This window comes from Passer montanus, unplaced genomic scaffold (genome assembly GCF_014805655.1).
Source record: "Passer montanus isolate IOZ18808 unplaced genomic scaffold, ASM1480565v1 scaffold10, whole genome shotgun sequence".
Lineage (NCBI taxonomy): Eukaryota > Metazoa > Chordata > Aves > Passeriformes > Passeridae > Passer > Passer montanus.
This window is the reverse complement of record NW_024356505.1, coordinates 31,265,392-31,285,197: the sequence shown is the minus strand read 5'-3', so window position 1 is coordinate 31,285,197 and position 19,806 is coordinate 31,265,392. Positions and strand designations below refer to the sequence as shown.

The 19,806-nt window shown below is 35.5% G+C and overlaps 1 protein-coding gene across 4 annotated transcripts in view; it reads left to right on the top strand.

The window, feature by feature from the left end:
- CUL2 (cullin 2) overlaps positions 1-12,986 on the top strand; it is a 42,395-nt gene extending 29,409 nt beyond the window's left edge. For 2 of the 4 annotated variants that reach the window (XM_039707583.1, XM_039707575.1), the window contains exons 12-21: positions 913-972; positions 1,351-1,479; positions 1,584-1,670; positions 2,172-2,324; positions 2,708-2,785; positions 4,535-4,601; positions 5,689-5,891; positions 8,327-8,428; positions 9,139-9,255; positions 12,370-12,862. In XM_039707583.1, the coding sequence (XP_039563517.1) occupies positions 913-972; positions 1,351-1,479; positions 1,584-1,670; positions 2,172-2,324; positions 2,708-2,785; positions 4,535-4,601; positions 5,689-5,891; positions 8,327-8,428; positions 9,139-9,255; positions 12,370-12,501 (1,128 nt within the window). In that variant the 3' untranslated portion in view covers positions 12,502-12,862. Of the gene's footprint in view, positions 1-912; positions 973-1,350; positions 1,480-1,583; positions 1,671-2,171; positions 2,325-2,707; positions 2,786-4,534; positions 4,602-5,688; positions 5,892-8,326; positions 8,429-9,138; positions 9,256-12,369 lie in introns of all 4 variants that reach the window. The other 2 variants (XM_039707594.1, XM_039707604.1) reach the window with 2 other exon arrangements.
- Positions 12,987-19,806: the final 6,820 nt, after the last annotated feature.

Below are 19,806 nucleotides of genomic sequence, written 5' to 3'. Positions count from 1 at the left end.
ATGATAACAACAATATTTTCCTCTTACAGAGGAACTGTAATTCCTGGGAGCTATGGTCATGCAGTATTTTTGATTCACTGTTAGTTTACAGCACTAATTTGAGTGTGACATGTAGTTTAGAAACTCTATTTTTCTGATAATCTGTTTTTCATTTCTAAACTGCCATTATCTCTTTCCTTTTTTTATCATATTCAGGTTTTTTCAGCCACCATATTGTTTGTACTTTACTACTTCAAATTTCCACTTTCAACAATATATTTTTCTCCTCTTCAGTGTATGAAAAAATCCAACAACCAAAAGTACTTTCATTTCTTACTGCTGTGAACACATCATAGAAGTTTTTCAGCTCAACATACATACTTTACTACTTCAAATTTCCACTTTCAACAATATATTTTTCTCCTCTTCAGTGAGTGTATGAAAAAATCCAACAACCAAAAGTACTTTCATTTCTTACTGCTGTGAACACATATAAGTTTTTCAGCTCAACATACGTGCTGTTTATGTGCTGCTACTCAAAACTACTTATCTGCACTTATTCCTAACTTTCTTTCCATCCATAAGTTTCTTTTGGACCATAATATTGCTGTATACCAAAATCATAATACTTTTGTGAAGTTTCTAATCAGAACTTAATCTGTTCTTTGGTTTCCTGTAATTATTTTTTCTTCTTCTACTCTTTCTACTTTTACATATTTCTCAGCTTGAAAATGTTTAACAACCAAATTTTCATAGGGCAGTAATTTAACCTTTTTATGAGTTGTTTCTTTTTTTATCCCCTTTTGTGTAGCTCAGTTTTATAGGATCTCAGATGGTCTTTGCCCTGAGGATTTTTGTGATTTCTTCAAATTTCATAAAAGAAAAAAGTTTACGTCATTGACAATTTTTCTCTTTGCCCCATGTTTTATGTAGGCTTTGACATCAGTAGTTAACTATCGGGAGCCCAAGTCGATCTGCAAAGCACCTGAGTTGGTAAGTGATGCACACAGAAAGTAATAGTTCCTGTATATAACCATCAAATGGATTGCAGTAGGGTCCTTCACATGCATATCCAGCTCTCACACTGGGTCACACTCAGGTGTGTATTTTAGTAGTAACAGCTTAAGCTGCCCACACATTTTGTGAGCATGCAAAATTGCTATGGTTTTAATTTTTGGTATATACTGTATTTTCTGTGGGTGTAGAATGTATCATTTCCCATGAATACAGCCTTTGTGTAGAATGTGAGACAGTAAACTGTGACTTATTTAATGTTTGAACTATTGTAGAAGTTTGGAAATACCTTGGCATACATTTGTTCTCAAACTTGACAAGTAGTTTTGGGTTTGATTTTTCTTTTTTTAATTTGAGCTGGCCAAATACTGTGACAACTTGTTAAAGAAATCAGCAAAAGGAATGACAGAGAATGAAGTAGAAGACAAGCTTACAAGTTTCATTACTGTTTTCAAATACATTGATGACAAAGATGTATTCCAAAAGGTAACCTTTCCTTTTCAATAATGATTAAAATGTCACATTTAAAGCCTACTTGAATAATGTGGTTTTGCTTCCTAAAATCTTCATGTCTATTTTTTTTAATGCAGTTCTATGCCAGAATGTTGGCAAAAAGATTAATTCATGGTTTGTCTATGTCTATGGATTCTGAAGAAGCGATGATAAACAAACTAAAGGTAAGGTAATATTCTTCTAACACAGAATAAACAAATACAGGAGTATGTAGTGTTGAGAGGGGGCAGCAGAGGGTGCCAGAGGTAACTTAGCAATTGGGAAATCTGTTTCCAATAGCTGACAGCAAAAACTAGTGTTTAGGTAGTCTTTGAAAGATAAAAGGCTGAGTATCACCTAGGCATTTGAGATTTTTATGAGTTTTTGGATGATTTTATTAGCTGCGTTCAAGTCATTCATGTTAACATTAAAAAAGTACCAAGGACTTTCATAAACATGTCTATCTTTTAATTTTATAAATTTTTCAAACAGATTAGTGTATATAAGGTGAAACTAAAAGAAATATATTTTATTTTACAGTGGTTTTTTTTTATTATAACTAGTGTTTTCTGTAAATATAACAACACTTCTGCTGCCTAGATTTTCATATTGTATTAATGAGGGAACATAATTTATATGATGAGTACTGATTTCACTTTGAAACCTGTTACAATATTTCTTCACAGCAAGCCTGTGGCTATGAATTTACCAGCAAGCTCCATCGAATGTATACAGACATGAGTGTTAGTGCTGATCTCAACAATAAATTCAACAACTTTATCAAAAACCAGGACACAATCATTGATTTGGGAATTAGTTTTCAGATATATGTTCTGCAGGTACTAATGTATGTTTATTGCTACTGAGTTATTTGTATTACTTTTTATGTTCTGATAACAAATATACAATTTTTCTAATTATGAATACTACTTTATATGGGAACTGATGGCCTGTGATCATTGTGGAATTACTTACTTTCCTAGTGTTTCTTTGTAAAATCAACCCACTAGGTCCCTAAACAATAGTGATATAAAATTTCAGTCTTAATTAATACCTCAGTGGGGTGTGCAGAAGGTGCAGTAAAAAATTATCAGTAAAACTGTGTCAATTGATTGTGTTGTGACATAATATATACCATACATCCACTTAAGAGTGTTATTTTTTTCTTAACATATAGGTTATGTGAAAATGTTAATGCTTTTATTTTTCCCAATACTTTTAGGCTGGTGCATGGCCTCTAACTCAGGCTCCTTCTTCTACATTTGCAATTCCTCAGGAACTGGAAAAAAGTGTACAGATGGTAGGTTAGTAGGAGGCTTCCTGTAAACATGTGGGAAATATAAAATAACTCCAAATGAAAAATCATCACTTACAGAAAAAAACTTGAGCTGCTTTATTTTGATTGTAAATTATGTCTATCATGTTTCCAGTCCATATGCAATGTGGAAGGGTCACCCAAATACTGAATTTATGTATCTATGTGTGTAGCTTTTTCACATCTCTCTTCTACACTTTGTGATTGCTGAAAGAGAGGCTAATAAATGCAATCAAATGAACTAGGTTGGTTCTTTGCTTCAAAACCAACTCTTAATATTTAGATAAAAGAAGATTCTGCTTTTAATATTAAATCTGAACAGCCTTAATAGCAGATTAAGATGCAAATACAGGTTTCTTGTTCCCTGTTTCATAGAAGCTGTTCAAAGTCAAGCTTCGTGCAAACTTCTCTAAAGCTCATTTTATGATTTCTCCAAGCAGTAAAGGTTTTGCATTAGCCATATATTTTCTTCCTTTGTGATTATTTCTGCATTGTAGAAGTAGAGTATTTTGTTGCTTTTGATTATGTTATTGTATTCTAAATGTTACCTGTACAATTTTTGTTGAAAAACAAAATATTTGTGTTGATCTTTGCTAAGGTATATTTGATGGTGAAGTACAATTTAAGCAATACACATTTTGCATTATTGGACATAAAAGATTTTTATAGCTGTTTTTATACCTTACATTGCTATTTGATGTAAGTTATAATGGCAAATGTCTTTTTTCTGTGGTGAAAGAACTTTTTCTTGTATTACTGCTGAATATTAGGACTACTTATTCAGCTTTAATTTCCACTTAAGTGGCACTTGTTTTTAGCAATATAATAGTTTCTGACTCAGACTACAGGATCACCAGGTGTGATGAGATTTTGCTGTCTTTGTGGGTTAAAATAGGAGTATTGTCAGTTGTGCCTCAGTTGGAAAATTGGTACAGAATAGTATATCAGGAGCAGCTCAGAGTCTGGGTTGCTTGCCTAATTTCACCATTTTGCCATTTTAAAGGAGCAAATTTATTCATGTGTCTCCTAGGTAGAGATCAGTGTTTTAAATTAGAATTCCCTAAAGAAACAGAACATGACCTTGAGGGGGTAGTCTTTGAAAATTGTCTGACAATGTCTTTATTTACTGTCCAATCTGATGATTTGACCCATGGAGAGAGTTCTCTTAGGATTCTGGCAAGGATTTAGAAAGGGAGAAAAAAGTATTGCAATTGCACTCTGAAGTATGTGAGTACATGTGTAACTGGGACACCTCTTCAGCAGCTTTTTCTGAGACTGATGAAGCTTCCTCTAAATATATATTTATCTGAGTGATGTACAAATACTCTTTTTCATACTGTGCAAGCTTGTGGGTGGAGAAACACCTAATTCCTAAAGGAACTCCCTGTTTTTATGTTCTCCTTCAATGTTAATCAGTTTCCAGACAAAATCAGAATAAGCCAAATAGTGTGTGTACACAGTGTTGGCATTGTGGGGTTTAGGGAGTTTGATCTCATTTTAGGGAAAGGTTTTTTGAATCTGCTGAAGTTCTTCTCATTACCAGAGGTAGGCCTTAAATTAAGATTCAGTCATCACTCATCTTCTGAAGGAAAATGCTGTCATGAATGAATCTGCAATGTTTTCATCCAGTGTGATGGACATAAAACCAGTATTTCTTCGTGAGGTGGTAGGGTGATGATGAACTGTTGTGAGTAGTTACATGTGTGACTAACTGATGTTCATTTTGTTTTGCAGTTTGAGTTATTTTACAGTCAGCATTTTAGCGGAAGGAAGCTTACTTGGTTACATTATCTTTGTACAGGTAAAAATAAGTGCTTTGCTAAACTTATGATCTAACAGTTACTTGCTAAAAGTTTTTTTCAAATGACAAAAACATGGAGAGTTGGAACATTATTTTGCATATAAAGTCAATGGACATATTTTGTGTTATAAATTAATATTTACTACTTAGAATTTCCAAAATCCATGTCTTGTAAACTTGTGATTTATTAAATCCAAGTAAAACTAGAGTTGTATTTTCTTAACTACAGAAAAGCACTGCAGAACTGCTGAGTTAATAACAATTGCCCTGGAATTGTTTCTGTAGTATAGATGTTCCTTACATAAATACTAAATAATTTTAAGAATGCATATTATACTATTTTACTCAGATATGTAACTATCTGCATAAATACATACTTTTAATTATTTAATTATTTAGTATTTATTATTGTTAGGTATTTATTTTAGTAAATGTTAGTCAATCATGTTTTATTTTAAGTGCTTTCAGTATCAGGCTTTAACAGCTGAGCACTGCAACATATCACATGCAGATGAAAACCATAGCCCATGACAATGTAATATAATGAAAATCTAGTTCTGGTAACAGAAGGTTGCTATTAACTCACACTCACCTTCACACAGAAAATCTAAATCTGCTTTCAAGTAGATTTCTTCAGTGCTTTTTGTTTTTCATGGGAATTTAAAAAATATAAGAATATGAAAATTTTTGATGGACAAGTATTTTACTTTGTTTTTAAATCTTTCCTTTAATCAACTTCCTCATTAATCACTATTCTGAGATTCTGTGGAAGCTGTTAATTGAAGTTTATGCATTGCAATGTGTTGAGGCTACTTGGAATTTCTTCTTTTATGATTACTATATATTTATTATTATTATATATTCCACTATTTGTCTAGTATGCATAGTTAATCAGGTGGGGTGGTTGTTGTAGGCCACACTGTATATGTGTAAATTCACAGCATCAGTTGTCAGTGTTCCCTTTCAGTTGTCAAATACAGACTTGAGTTGAATTTCTGGAAATGTATTAGGAGCTCTGGTAGTTAGGCTTCAGATGACTTATCAGCACCTTTCATCAGTTTATAAAATACTACTTGTATCATTATAGGTGAAGTAAAAATGAACTATTTGTGCAAACCTTACGTAGCCATGGTCACAACATACCAAATGGCAGTGTTGCTTGCCTTCAACAACAGTGAGACTGTCAGTTACAAGGAGCTTCAGGACAGTACACAAATGAATGAGAAGGAGCTGACAAAAACCATCAAATCTTTGCTTGATGTCAAAATGATCAACCATGACTCAGACAAGGTATGCCATGATATAAAAACGTTTAATATTTTCAGTCTTGTCATTCTGATATTTGTTGAGGAATTTTTAAAAATATCCATTGTTTACTTTTATTTTTCTAAGCTTTATTTTTGACTATTGTGAAAAATTGTAAATCTGTACTTATAAGGAAAGGGACAGGAGGAAGTAGAGTGCCTGTCATATAGGCTTTCTATGCCTACAGCAGCATGAAGAGGTAATAACGCAGGGACTCTATTATTTCTGTTGCCTTGCTTTAAAGTTGTACTGAATCACAGGAAGGAGCCCAAGTAGTAAACCAGAGTTTTACAGTGATCCTAAAAAATATTTGTGGGATTAAGAGACTGAAAGAAAGAGCAACCATGTTCTTCCTTGTGGACAGATTACAGGGATAAGAAGGAGAGCAAGGAGGACTTCTGTGAGAGGATTTTTGCTGCAGTTTGCCAGACTTATCAGTCCATGAGTTTCTTGGAATTCCAGTAATATCTGAACTTTGTTTGTGATTCAGGCAATAGTTGATACTTCTTTTTCTGACTCTCTCATCCTTCTGTATAGCCTTTGTGAAATCTTTTTTCCAGTACTGCAAAGGGCACGGACTTTACTCTGTTAAGTAGGAAATACTGCAGAGGAGCCTGTGCATCCCATACAGACATAAGCATGTGCTTCCAGCTCACCCAGAAAGCCCACTATGCAGACAGTGCCAGACAGAAGGAACTGACATAAGCTGTTCAATTCACTTACAAGAAGAAATCCAAAGCTGCTATGACAGCTGCTTTTGTTTTTAACCAGGAAAATTTTAGAAAGTAGAAAGTGAGATCATAAGGAAGAGCTGGTGCTTGGCTGAAGCATAGGACATGCTTCCAATATCTAGAAATGAGCTCAGGTTGGAGCAATTGCTGGGAAGGTGTCTGGTAAACCATGGGTCAAATAAAACACTGGGAGCTGTTACAGGAAACAGTGAGACCCTTCGTAATCTTAGAATGTTGCCTATTATTTAAAGGATTTACATTTATTTATGTCCATTTTATAAAGTTCACCCAGTTTCTTAAAGCTTATGTCATAGAAGAAGGAATAATACAGCTTTCCAACCCTTTTACTTTTTCATGTTTACCCCACCACATTTTCCAGTTCTTTGCCTTCCAGACTACCGTATTCAAGTGTCTTTACTATTTCTGTTTTCTTTGCACTCCATCCAGCAATGTGATAGCAGATCTGTAGACAGTCTATCAGCTTACTTATTAAATAAACAAGTGAGCTTTAGTGGTTTAAGCAGTGGAATTCAATACACAAACTTCTCTTTACCTGTATCTGAGCCAAACAGAAAAACACAGTGTAGTAAATGTTGTAGTTTGCTTTTGCTTTTTTGTTCATTTTATGAACAGGTGTGGGGGAAAGAGCTTGAGAAACTTCATCTCAAAATCTTCATTGGTTCATTCGAATCATGCTTTTTGAGTTCATGCTTGATACATAATTTATTTTGGTTTGTATTCAACCATGTCAGCAGAATAATGCTAAAAGTTAATGTTAGGTTATTTTTTTTGTTAGCTTATTATTTTTAAAGCTCTTGGTCATTCCCCTTCCATGTTGTATTTTCTACACTATGCCTGATATCCTGGTTTTTATATATATTGTAACAAAGACTATTTGATGCAAGATACAAAATTAGAATTAATATTGGTTTGAGTGTATATTTAGATAAATATTTTCTGTGTTTACTAAAATGTTTGTGCCTTAGACAGTTTGGCAAGATTCCAAGGTCTCAGAATCCCAGTAACGTTATTCTGCTGGAAATTGGTAATACTTGTACAGACTCTTGCCTGGAAACTGCAGAGATCTGTCCAGTCATGATGTGTTGAATGTAAAGGTGTTTTTACTGTAGGAAAAAAAAATATGGGAATAATAATAATAAGCACGTATATATGTGGAAAAGAATTGAGATTCTGACAGGAAAAAATTTTAAATCTGCTGGTAGATGTGCACTGTAGAAGTTGCAGTCTGTCAGCTGTTTCTGCTATAACATGTCAAAATGTTTAGATGCTTTTCCTTAAATTCTGGAAGACAACTTTTGTAAAAATTGTGAAAGCAGCAGCTCCCCTTTGAGGTCCTGTCATTGAGTAATGCAAATCCTACTTTCCTTGCAGAGAGAAAATGACTTTAAATGGAGAGATAAGCTATCAAAGTACTAAAAGGGAAATTCCTTGCTAACAAAATTCTTGTAGGGCAGAGTTCTTCAGTGGTGCTTTCTGAAATAGATTTGATTTTTGGATCAGTTAAACTAGCTTTAAAAATTGACCCAGTTCATGTGGCATTTTAGAATTTCCAGCTACAAATCTGAATATTTTTCTGTGTATGTAAGACCCTAACTGCGACTTTTCAAAGTAAATTGTTACTATTTTCTGGTTCCATTTCTGATTTTTAAAAACAATTCTCTATTGCAGGAAGATATAGAGACGGAGTCCACATTTTCGTTAAATATGAACTTCAGCAGTAAACGAACAAAGTTTAAAATTACCACATCAATGCAGAAAGACACACCACAGGCAAGTATTCTTTGATGTTTCTAGCCTGAATACCTTAGAAAGCTTATTTTTCTAAAATGGAATTTACTGTGTTAATTTGGTGTGTGCAGATATCAGATTCCATAAGATTTACAAAAGAAATTTTGTAGGTTTAAAGCTTAAACAACTCCATTTTTTTGTACTTGAAATATAGGCAAGAGGAGAGGAAATAGGGAACAAGAAGTAGAAGAAAAAGATAAACAAAATGGTAATACCAAATGGTATTGATGTTTAGTCTATGTCATGAGACTCTTTTGTTGTTGGTGTTTATAAAGAAACTTACTGCAAGAACAGCAGAACCAATCAACTATTTTCCTATGGTTTTGTGTTCTGTGGCAACTAAAATCAACTCCTGTGTTGTTAATCCATGTTCTCAGTGTATCTCCTAAAGACACAGGATTTTGTACAAGATAGGTATGTGCAGCCAAACTCAATATATTAGTCAATTCTGATTGCTTTTCTCCCTAGCAGAAATGTTGGTTTAGATGCCTCTCTCCTACTTTCCTACTGACTTTCATAAAACCTGATATCCTTAATTTATGGACATGCTTTTACTGGAATTGAACTACGTACATTTTTTTTAATATAGTTCACCACTTTTAGTAAAATAAAAAGTAGATCTTCAAGATCCTTTTATGCAGTCTTTATTGGTCTTAGAGTGTTTTGAGCATGACTGTTTTCCTGTGTCACAGGAGATGGAGCAGACCCGAAGTGCTGTAGATGAAGACAGGAAAATGTATCTTCAAGCTGCTATAGTCCGTATCATGAAGGCACGTAAAGTGCTGCGACATAATGCTCTTATTCAGGAGGTAAGAGAAGTCCTTGAGCTTGATTTCATTAAAATCTTCTGGGTAGCAGGGTAGAACATCAGACTACAAAACTCAAACATCTGGAAACTAGTGCTCCAGCAAAATTAGTGAGAGTTTCCCTGGAGTCTGTTTTGAACTGCAGTACTGGAGCACTAGCTGGGATCCCTCAATCTTTTAAGTGTGTCTTAGCACCAAAGCATTAAGTTTTGCTCTTTACTGTTAGCTGGTGCTATGCCAGGAGATGTAAAAATCATTGCCAGAGCTATGGGTTCAGTTGAAAACATGAATAGGGATATTCTAGTGTGGAATTTCCACAGAAGCACTTAGCCAATTCTGTGCTCTAATCATTATTTTATTATAACTCGTGGTTTAAATTTTAAAAGTTGTCTGAGTATGGAGACATGCACTTTTTAATCTCTCTTTTCCACAAAGTGGTACAGTTCTCTAGATGTTTTAGATTCCAGATTAATGACCTGTGAACTGTCACAGGCTGGCTTGGAAGGAAGTGTTATTTCTTTAGTTTTTCTCCCACTTTCCCATCTGCTGGTTGCCTGCCTAATTGTACTTCTCATTCCAGCCTAACATTTGTTTCTTCCAACCAGTTGCCAATTTTACTTTTCTCAGCCTTCCAAAACTCTTTCTTCAGTTTTGTTCATTCTTGCATCTCTGAGCCTTGCTGAATGGCCTCAGAGAAGACTAGTGGGAGGGGGAATTGATATTCCTGTTTTATTCAACCATTTTGAGCATAGAGGTGGAGAGACATTGAGTAATTTGTGGTCATGGAGGAAACAGTTTACCACAGCCACTCCTTAATTTTTATTTCTTAAAAAAACCTAGCACCAACAGGGAGTTTGTAAGCCCAGAAGATGCAGTGTGAGACCTCTTAAAGATTTTGGATATTGAAGAAGTGTTTTATTGTTTTACACAAATAGTCTGAAAGCAAGCTTAATTTGAGAAATCTGATTTTGAATATCTAAAAGATGAGGCAGCATAGGTCCTGATTTTTCTCAGAATCTTTGTTTTTTTAGTTTCCCATTATTTAAACCATCCATGCAATTTTCATGAAATTATGTAAGAATTTGCAATTAAAACTAGAAAACAATATGGAAGCCCTTTCATCTTTGAGAATACTTTTTTTCTGCCCACTGTCAAATTATTAGAAAAATTTCTTGAAATGTGCTTTGCCTGACATCCATTTAAAAGGGTGAAATAGATTACAAATTTCTGTGTTTTGGAAACAAATCCTTTCTGGTTGCTTCTTCCTTTGCATGGTGGAACAGCCACTTACATGCCCCTGCTGTGTTTTGCTCTGGCAGGGCTCTTGCAGAATAGCAACATTAGAACCTTTTATTTCAGCTTTGCAAAAAAGGTGGATATTTTCATGGTTACTCAGTTAAAAACTAGGTACAGGGTATAGTTGTGATACTGTTACTAATTCTGGTGTCATTGTTATTTTTATCATGCTGTTTATATTCTTATATATAATGTATCAATTAAAACATGCTGTTTGACTTCTTGAGTAAGAATCAATATTTCTGAAAGGAGTCAGTTTACTCTGAATAGTTAATATTTTCTCACCTCATTAGTATTTTTTTCTTAGCTGTAAGGGCAGGATTATACTGTTAGAGAGATACTTGAGAGACTCCTAACCCTAATGTAGTTACCTCTGATTCTGACACTACAGCACCACACATTTCATTTAGGTTGAGGTGTCCGAGAAAATACTCCAGGCTCTTGGTAGACCTGTATATGTGAGCATATGGTCTTTGTGTATTGTGTTAGATACACCCTGATAATTTGAATTCTAGCTCAATGTTGCAGTCCCCTGCAGGGTGAGATAGCTTTTTGTATAAAATGAGTAAGACTGGAAGAGTAGTTGAGGGGAAACATGAGAACATGTCATTCCCAGAACATGAGTCATTTCCAGAAAATTTTTATTCTGATCATCAGTATTTTTTTCTATCCTTCTTATTGTACTATCTTTGATAAAAAAGAAAGCAACAGCAACAAGAAAACCCATAGCAATACAAAATTCTCTCTTTGATTGTGTCTGTCGTAAGTAAATACAGGAAGTGTGATTATGACAATCAGCTTCAGTGGAGAGCTAAGTTTGGTGAAATCCGAGCAGATCTATCAGCTTGTTAGCACCCAGTTTCTCCTCACTTGTGCTGCTGTGGAACATACCAGACCCTTGGCTGTTAGCCCAACAAAACTCACTCTTTTGAGGTTTTTGTTTGCTTTGCTGGGTGAGTTCCACCTGGTGAGTTCTGTTGGCTCACAGAAGGCCCCAGCAAACTCTGGAGCTGGGACAATGCCAGCCATGACAAGTTGTAAAGAAAACTGAAAATTCAGCTGAAACAAAAATAATTTTCTTTACAGAAGAAATAAGAAACTACAGAATATATTGTGACACTTGAGTAGTAAGATCTGCTGTTTGAAAAATGTTCCTACTTATAGATTTGCACATTCTATTGGTGCAGACAGTTTCTTCCCCTTCTCTACAACAGAATGGGCAAAACTGGGAACTTCTAAGAGACATCTAAAGTTTTGCCTGGATTGGCAATTTCTTCCATAATGCAAATATAGATTTGTTTTTACAATAAATATCTTCTTACTGCATGTATTAAAAAGTTCCAGCATAGCCAGATGGAACTCACTAAATTGTAGGTCTGTCTTCAGTGACTCAAGAAAGAGAAGTTCATCCTGATTTTCTCCAGTTGTATGGGAAAGGAGGTTAGGGGAACTCCACTGTGATAGTAGTGAAGAAATGTGTTAATATTAGATTAATTTTTAACGTGGATATTTGTCTTCATTAGTACTGTGACAAATGAAGCAAGCAAGAGGAATGAGGAGATCTGGGATGTGGCCAAAGTAACCAGTGGGCTGACCAGTCAGTTTCAGTGTCCTGACACTTATACACAGAGATACTTTCTTGTTTGTTATAAATTTGTTATAAATCTTGTTTGTTATAAATTAACTATTCCAGGGTTATTTAATCCTGCCTTTAAAAGAAAAATATACTGAATTTGCCTTAAAGCTTTTAGCAAATATTTAGATGACATTTATAACTGTGAAAAATAAAAATAACACAAAAACTGTGTCTTTCTTTTGCAGGTAATTAGCCAATCAAGAGCTAGGTTCAACCCAAGTATCAGCATGATTAAGAAGTGTATTGAAGTCCTGATAGACAAACAGTACATAGAGCGAAGCCAGGCCTCTGCAGACGAATACAGTTATGTAGCATGATGTTGCTATCCTGCAGGTATGATTGTAAGGAGATCATTGCTGTCACTGTTTGGTGTGTTCCTGTGGGAAGAGGCAGGCCTGTGCCTCCATAATTGGTCACTTGGCAGCCCCTGTTTTTCTGCTGTTTACAACATCACCAGTGCCATGTCATGAGTGTCAATGAAAATGCCTATAGATATTTCAAGCTCATGTCATTATGACATTTCTTAAAACTTTACTAAAAGAATGAGTGAAGTATTGCTGAAATGTGGAGAATTGGTTGGGTACCATGCTTTTTTTTTTCCCCCTTCCCTTTCACGTTTGCAGTTGATGTTTTTTAATGTATCTTAAGACAAAGTAAAAAAAAAATCACACAAAAAACCTAAATATTGTAATATGACAGATAACCTAATAATTGTATCTACATTAAAATGTAAAAAAAAAATGACGAACATGATACTGCTGCTTGTCAAATAAAAAAATAAAGTTATATAATGTGTCTCGAATGATTGTAGAGCTGGATATAGCATTAATGTCTGTAAATATTGTTCAGGCCTGAAGACTAGAAATAAAGTTACGTGTTTGGGTTTTGGATAACCTCAGAAGTAGGTCTGACATAACAACTAATTTATATAAAACTGAATACCAGGTATGTCATGTTTGATGTGATTATAAAAATATTTATGGTTAAGTGCACATCTTGTTTTCTTGAGATTAGGCTAATTTACATTCTCGGTGCCTGAAGGCCTCTGCTGTGTCTGTTAATCCCACACTGTAGGAATACGTTACAAGAGAAAATAAACTGATGTTTGAGGGGATTTAAATGGTGTAGTTCACAAACACTTAGGAATAGTTATCATGAACATCAAAGATAGAGTTCAGTGGCTTGGGAAAGCATATAGCAGGCTGGTAACTGAAAAATGTTTTTTCTCTAATGTATTGGGTTGAAGCACTACATGGATGGGTGTCTCTGTTTCCACATAAACTCATACTGCTTGTTTCTTGTTTTCCCTCCTGACTCCTATGGTTGTTTTTATCATGTTTTGTTTTCCTCCGCCCCAATTAGATTTCCAGCTGTTAGGGTGAGACAAGAAATCCACAGGCTATTTCATGTCCTGTGTTGTTCATCAGGGTTGGCATGGTGACTGTTCACTCTTAAACAAGCAAACTATAATTTTGAAAGGTACCAACTCTACCACTGGAAGTGAATGGAATTTAAAAGCATTGAGAGTTTGAACACACTGAATGCAGAAGAGTTTCTTCATGACTATGCCTGCAATTATGATTGACAGGATAAATATTAAGTTTAAATGTTCTATTTTTGCCAGATTTATTTGCGTGCATATAAAAATACATATGTAGATATATACTATTTGCAGTATTTTTTTAGATTGTGTAGTATCACCTACTAAAATCCACACATTAAGAACTAATTTTAAAGAAAAGCAAACCTTTGGAGGGAGCTTTTTACTCTTTTTTTCTTTTCTAGTTCTTCACTGTATGAAAGGCTTCTCTCCAACTCTCAGATTGTTGTTATCTCTTATTTCTTAAATGGTATTGCATTCATATACTATCTAGAGAGTATAGGAAACTTTCTGTGGTTAACTAGGAAATGCATCAAGAAGTGGTGCTATGTTTTTCTGATGTGGATTTTGCTAAGGATGAATAAAGGGCAATAAACAATAAAGTGCAATAAACATTCCTTCCATATTGATGGTGTTTTATCCCACTATGCTAAGATCTAAATTTTTTACAGGGATTTATGTCTTCAAGAAGTGAGGTTTTTAAACTAACTGTAATATGGTGCTGTAGATCATTGTCTAAAGTGTTAGTTTAGAGTTGTCTCTGTGTGGTGGGAGACAGCACAGGTGCTTATGCTGTCACCAGCTGTAGTAAACAGGAGACACATCAGCATAGATTTTGACTGGGGTGATTTCTAATCTATTTCAGTGTGGAGCATTTCTGTGCTTTATAAAAAAAATAAATCGTTGCATCTAAGGACAAAAAATTAGAGGCAATATTCTATTACATAACACAAAAAAAAAAAGGAAAAAATATTTCCTGAATGCTGAATTAGCACATCCTTTCTCCAGAAAACAAACTAACACTGACACCAAAGTTTCTGGAAACAAATGTGATTTATCTTGTATTTGAGTCAACAGATATTAAGCTTGTTCATAAAAGGGTTAATGAAAACTTTATTTAAATATAGATTCCAGTAGCAAAATTTTAAGGCTGAGTTTGAAGAATGCTTGACCAATTTATTTTCAGAATCATTTCATAGGCAACACAAGAACTTCACTGCTCTAGCCCAAACGTGCAAGATTTTAACATTACCTTATCTCTCAATTTTTGCATACCTAAAGCATCATTTTGGGTTTTAGGTAAGCATGCTGCTGAGTTGAGACATGTTTAGTGAGTTAAAAACATTCATCTATTTCAGTGCAGTTGGCATCCCCAGATGATGTCTTTCATAATTACACACAAACTCAGTCTTTTCAGTGGCTCTCAAGAAATGTTGTTATAGCTGGGAAACCTTTTGAATTCTACTTTATAAATCACACCTTCCCCCTCAGGAAAAAAGCAGTGCAAAATTCAGATCCCTGTAGCTGGGTTATGACACTGAAATCATCGCTGGCACACAGGGATGCAGTTTATAGTGTCGAGCTTCAGCCTGGCAGCCAATACCTTTGGCAAGTGTAGGTTCAAGATATAAAGTGCTGATGGGTATTAACAGGAGAGGCAAATTGTAGGAAAGAGAAGATAGCCAAAAATGTCATACAGTTTTAATTTTTTACTAGAAGAAACTGGTATAACTGTACTGCTTTTTTGTTTCTTTGTTGTATGCCTATTTCCAGGTATGACCTGCTAGTGTATAGAAGCCATACAGCTGAGTGGAAGCATAATGGTTTCATACATCTCAAACATGCCTGATATCAAAAAGCATTTTATCTCTGGTATTGAGTACTACTGATCATTCTTGCACTAACTGAAAAGGTGTTTCTGGGATGTTCTAATTTGTCTTGAGACTGACTGTCTAGTTCTAGAAGGAAAGCTGTACCTGCATTTTAGTGTGTTCATACACACAAGGCAACCAGAGCTATGAAAGATATTTAATCACCATAACATGAACTGTTTGCAAATAGTATCATTCCTTTCAATGAGTACATCACCTTTCCAAATAAGCAGAGTACAGAAATTGGTCAGTGGAGAAATAAATTTTGTGAACTGATACCTTTCAGTTATGCTTAGAAAGACATTTCTTATCCTTAAAAAAGTTGATTTTAAAAACAGCCACTGCAACATAGTATTGATATCGAGCAAATTCTAATAATAAATATAAATTCATTGTACCCTAGGACAGATATTTTAGGACTGTCCATGCTTTACAAATATGGTAAGTACTTAGAGTTAATTAATCTAAGATATCACAATGTATAAAAACATATTCTCCAGAAAGAATTGTTATTACACTGATTGTTTTCTCTTATTACAAATCTGAATTTGTCTTTACTTTTTTATGGTAAGTTGTACTGTGCTTTTGAGCTGATAAGAAAATGGTATCTTTCAGTTTTGTCAGGGAAAAGAGGAAGAGTCAAAAAAGTGTTTGAGTAGAATGAATTTAAAACAGTGCAAGACTTGGATAAATGTGTGCGTGATTTGAAAGAGGAGGGGTGTGAGAAATAGATTTGTAAAGGATTCCTAAAAGCTGACTGAAAGCTCATACAGTCTTGTACATTTTTATGTAAACTGAGATAAAATGTGCTGACTTGGAAAGGCTATGGAATAGAAATTATGTTGTTAAGAGAGAGATTGAACTGGAAACAAGTTTCAAATTATGGCTTTGCACAAAGACCAGATATTTTGGAGAATTAGAACTGTGGAAGATGCATTGTAGCAAGACTACATGAGGTAAAATAATGGGTTATAGATGTAGAAGTATTAGCAGCATTGTGTGGTAAAAGCTAACAGGCTGAAAAACATTTATAAAGAATTGTAACCAGGAAATAAGTTGGCTTCTACTAGAATGGCATGGAGTTCAGGCTGAAAAACATTTATAAAGAATTGTAACCAGGAAATAAGTTGGCTTCTAATAGAATGGCATGGAGTTTTACATCTCCTACATCTCACCCTTCTATGAGACTAATAACACAATAAAATCTTTTAAAAGTAGAGCTGGGATTTTCCATTGTGGTGGGGTGAATAAATATGATGGTAAAAGTAACCAAACGTATCCATGTACATATAGATGCTTGGATGTGCATTTGTTCTACATTGTGGTGGGGTGAATAAATATGATGGTAAAAATAACCAAATGTATCCATATACATACAGATACTTGGATGTGCATTTGTTCTTATCTCCATTCTGTAGAATTCACAATTGCATCAATAAGGAAGAACATAATAGGCAGCAAAAGCAGAGGTAGATAAGAGGCTGGCATCTGGCTGTTGTGTTGGTGCTGCTCCCACCAGCTGTCCCGGCAGTACAGCACAAGACATGAGAGCTCCCTTAGTCTCCCCAGTAAGCCCAGCCTTGCATATGCATCTGGGAAGTGAAGGACTAAGCCTCAGTAGTACAGAGCAAGCCTAATGGTATTGTTGGTCACTTCTAAAACAGTTCTAGGAATTTAGGGAATTACTTCCACCATTCATGTCTACACCCTTTTTAGGGTCCCTGTGACTGAAAGCTGAGTGGTGATTTAAGCAAAACTGAAATACTCACTTGTTTGGTTGTTTTGGCTGGAGTAACAAGCAGCTGGCATTAACACCATCCTAAGTTCTTCCTTCTCAGTGGGGTGCATGCATTCTGTTACAGTATCAGGTACAAAGTACACTTGAACCACTGGCAAACTTGGTGTATGTGAACCCTTTTCTAGAGCTTCTGGACTAGCTGGAAATCTCTGATATTTTACAGAGAAGGGCTGTACTAGCTTTCTGTGTCCTCTCTTCCACTGAGTTAAATAAAATCACACACTGGTGTTCTTTAAAATTTGCTCTCCAAATCTTTGATACAGTTGTATACCATGAACAGAAAATTATGTATTTTAGGACTACAGAAAGTAATGTAGGATAAAATACTTGCCAATTTCTGCATAGCCATCTTTCAGTCTCACTCTTATCCAAATCTTTGATACAGTTGTATACCATGAACAGAAAATTATATATTTTAATGTAGGACAAAACACTTGCCAATGTCTGTATAGCCATCTTTCAGTCTGACTCTTGTCCAACCAAACATTCAATATATTGGTGTTTACAGGAGCAGTGGATACATAAGGAGGTTGTTTGCATGTTCTCATCTGAAAGAGGCCTTGTTCTTGACATAATCACTGAATGGCAAACACTGTAATTATCACCTTTGGTGAAAGCTGGTGGTTCTGATGTGTGTCAAACTGGCTTTTTCCAGCAGCTGAGAACAGTAGCACTGTTGCTGTCAACAGTCAGTAAAGAGGAGTGATTTGAGGGCAGTGTTGAAACTTGGCAGATTGCTGTTGCCTGTTTTTTAATGTTGGTTATATAATCTATAACCTGCTAGGTAGATATGATTAAAAGTGCAGTACTTCTCTGGTAGTATTTCACATTATATTGAACAGTTTCAGTTGAGTTTCATAAAATGTATTTAGTCTGTTTTTTTTAAAAACTCTACTCATGAGTCCATTTTCATTTCTTCTTTCCAGTCACCAGCTTAATAGAATTCGTGATCTTCAAAACCCGAGTTTGAGAGAATAAAAGAAAAAATCTGAAACTCATGATACTGCGTACTCATCTGTATATTTGAAGCCAGTTCAGGATGTTTTATGAGATTTGTTTTAAGAAATGTCAGGCATTTGGCTCCTTCAGAGTGGTGAGATACATGCGGTGAGGTGCTGCCTGGAGCTGATCAAGAGGAGGCTGTCAGTGGGAGGGTATGAATGGTTCTCTGATCGTTATGCTTTGGAAGTTGATGAAGTGCACAGAATCCAGCACATTGTATGCTCTCCTCAGGGTTTGTTCTCTTTTAAAGAGAGGCACAAGCGGTGATGCTAGTGGGCATTCAAGAAACTGGAGACTTGGCCTTTTTGAGTCTGTTCTCATTCTTTCCTTGACCAGAAGAGCTCTCCAGTCTTAATCAATAAGGCAAGCAAGGCCTGTCATCTCTCCTGGATGTGTACAAACTTAAACTGGCTTGAAGGTAAATCAAAAAGGGTGAGCTCTTACCTGCTTCCCATGGATTTTTGTGTATTTTTCATTGCAATATTGGTGAGACTAGAAAACAATAATTTAGGCAACGGACCTGTAATTTAGTCATTAATATATTCCTGTGGGAGCTGGGGCTGGGGGTGTGGGTTCCCATCAGTGGGTTGGTAACTGAAGTGCCATCTGCTTCTTAGTGCAGTAGGAAAGTGGCAGTGGCCAGAATTCTGTATGCAATCTGCATCCTCTGTGCTGGTTGATGTTCATAATAGATTTACATGATAGCTAGTAATCTAGATAGCAGTAATGAATATTTAACATTTAAGTTTAGGGGTCATCTCACCATCTGGCAACTCAAAAAGATTTGGAAAATGGGCTTTCAAAACTATATTTACGGGTTTGCCCATATGTTCTGCCTGACTGCCTTCTGAAGCCATATAAAGGAGTCATATGAACCTTATCTGTAGCCTTGTCTCAGTGATTCCAAGTGAAATTCTCCCTTCCCCCAAGTGGATGTCTGCTGGCACATGCTTTAGTGTGCTGGTAATGGTGTATCTAAGCCTTACTGTAGCCACAAATTGAGGAGAATAGATGTACACCCACAAAACATTCCCTGCTTAAAATCTGAGTCATGGCCATGAATCAGAGATGTGCCCGTTGCAGCTGGTGAAAGAGATTTGGGAAGATGTAACATTCCTCTTGGGAACAGAGTAGTCTGATTTTGGGGTAAGGAAACCATCTACCTGCATGAAAATAGGCTCTAGCATTAAAAGACCTCTATCCATGGATAAGACCCCACAAATTAATACCTGTCATCCATCCTGGAAGAATTCAAGGCCAGACTGGATGGGGCTCTGAGCAGCCCGGTGTAGTGGAAGGTCTCCCTGCCCACGGCAGTGGGATTGGAACTAGGTGATCTTCACAGTGCTTTCCAACCAAAAGCATTCTATTATTTTTGAGTGATGTAATTGAGAAACTGCACTAGCTGCTCCTCAACCCTCTTTCCTCAAGGCAGTAGCCTTTTGGATGTTCTATCTCATTCAGAGCACTGGGCATTTAACTTGTTAAAATGTCTATTTTAAAGGACATGTGCAGTTTGGCAGATAAGATGGGAAAGAAATGGAGCTTGTGCCAGTGAGCATGCCTGGTA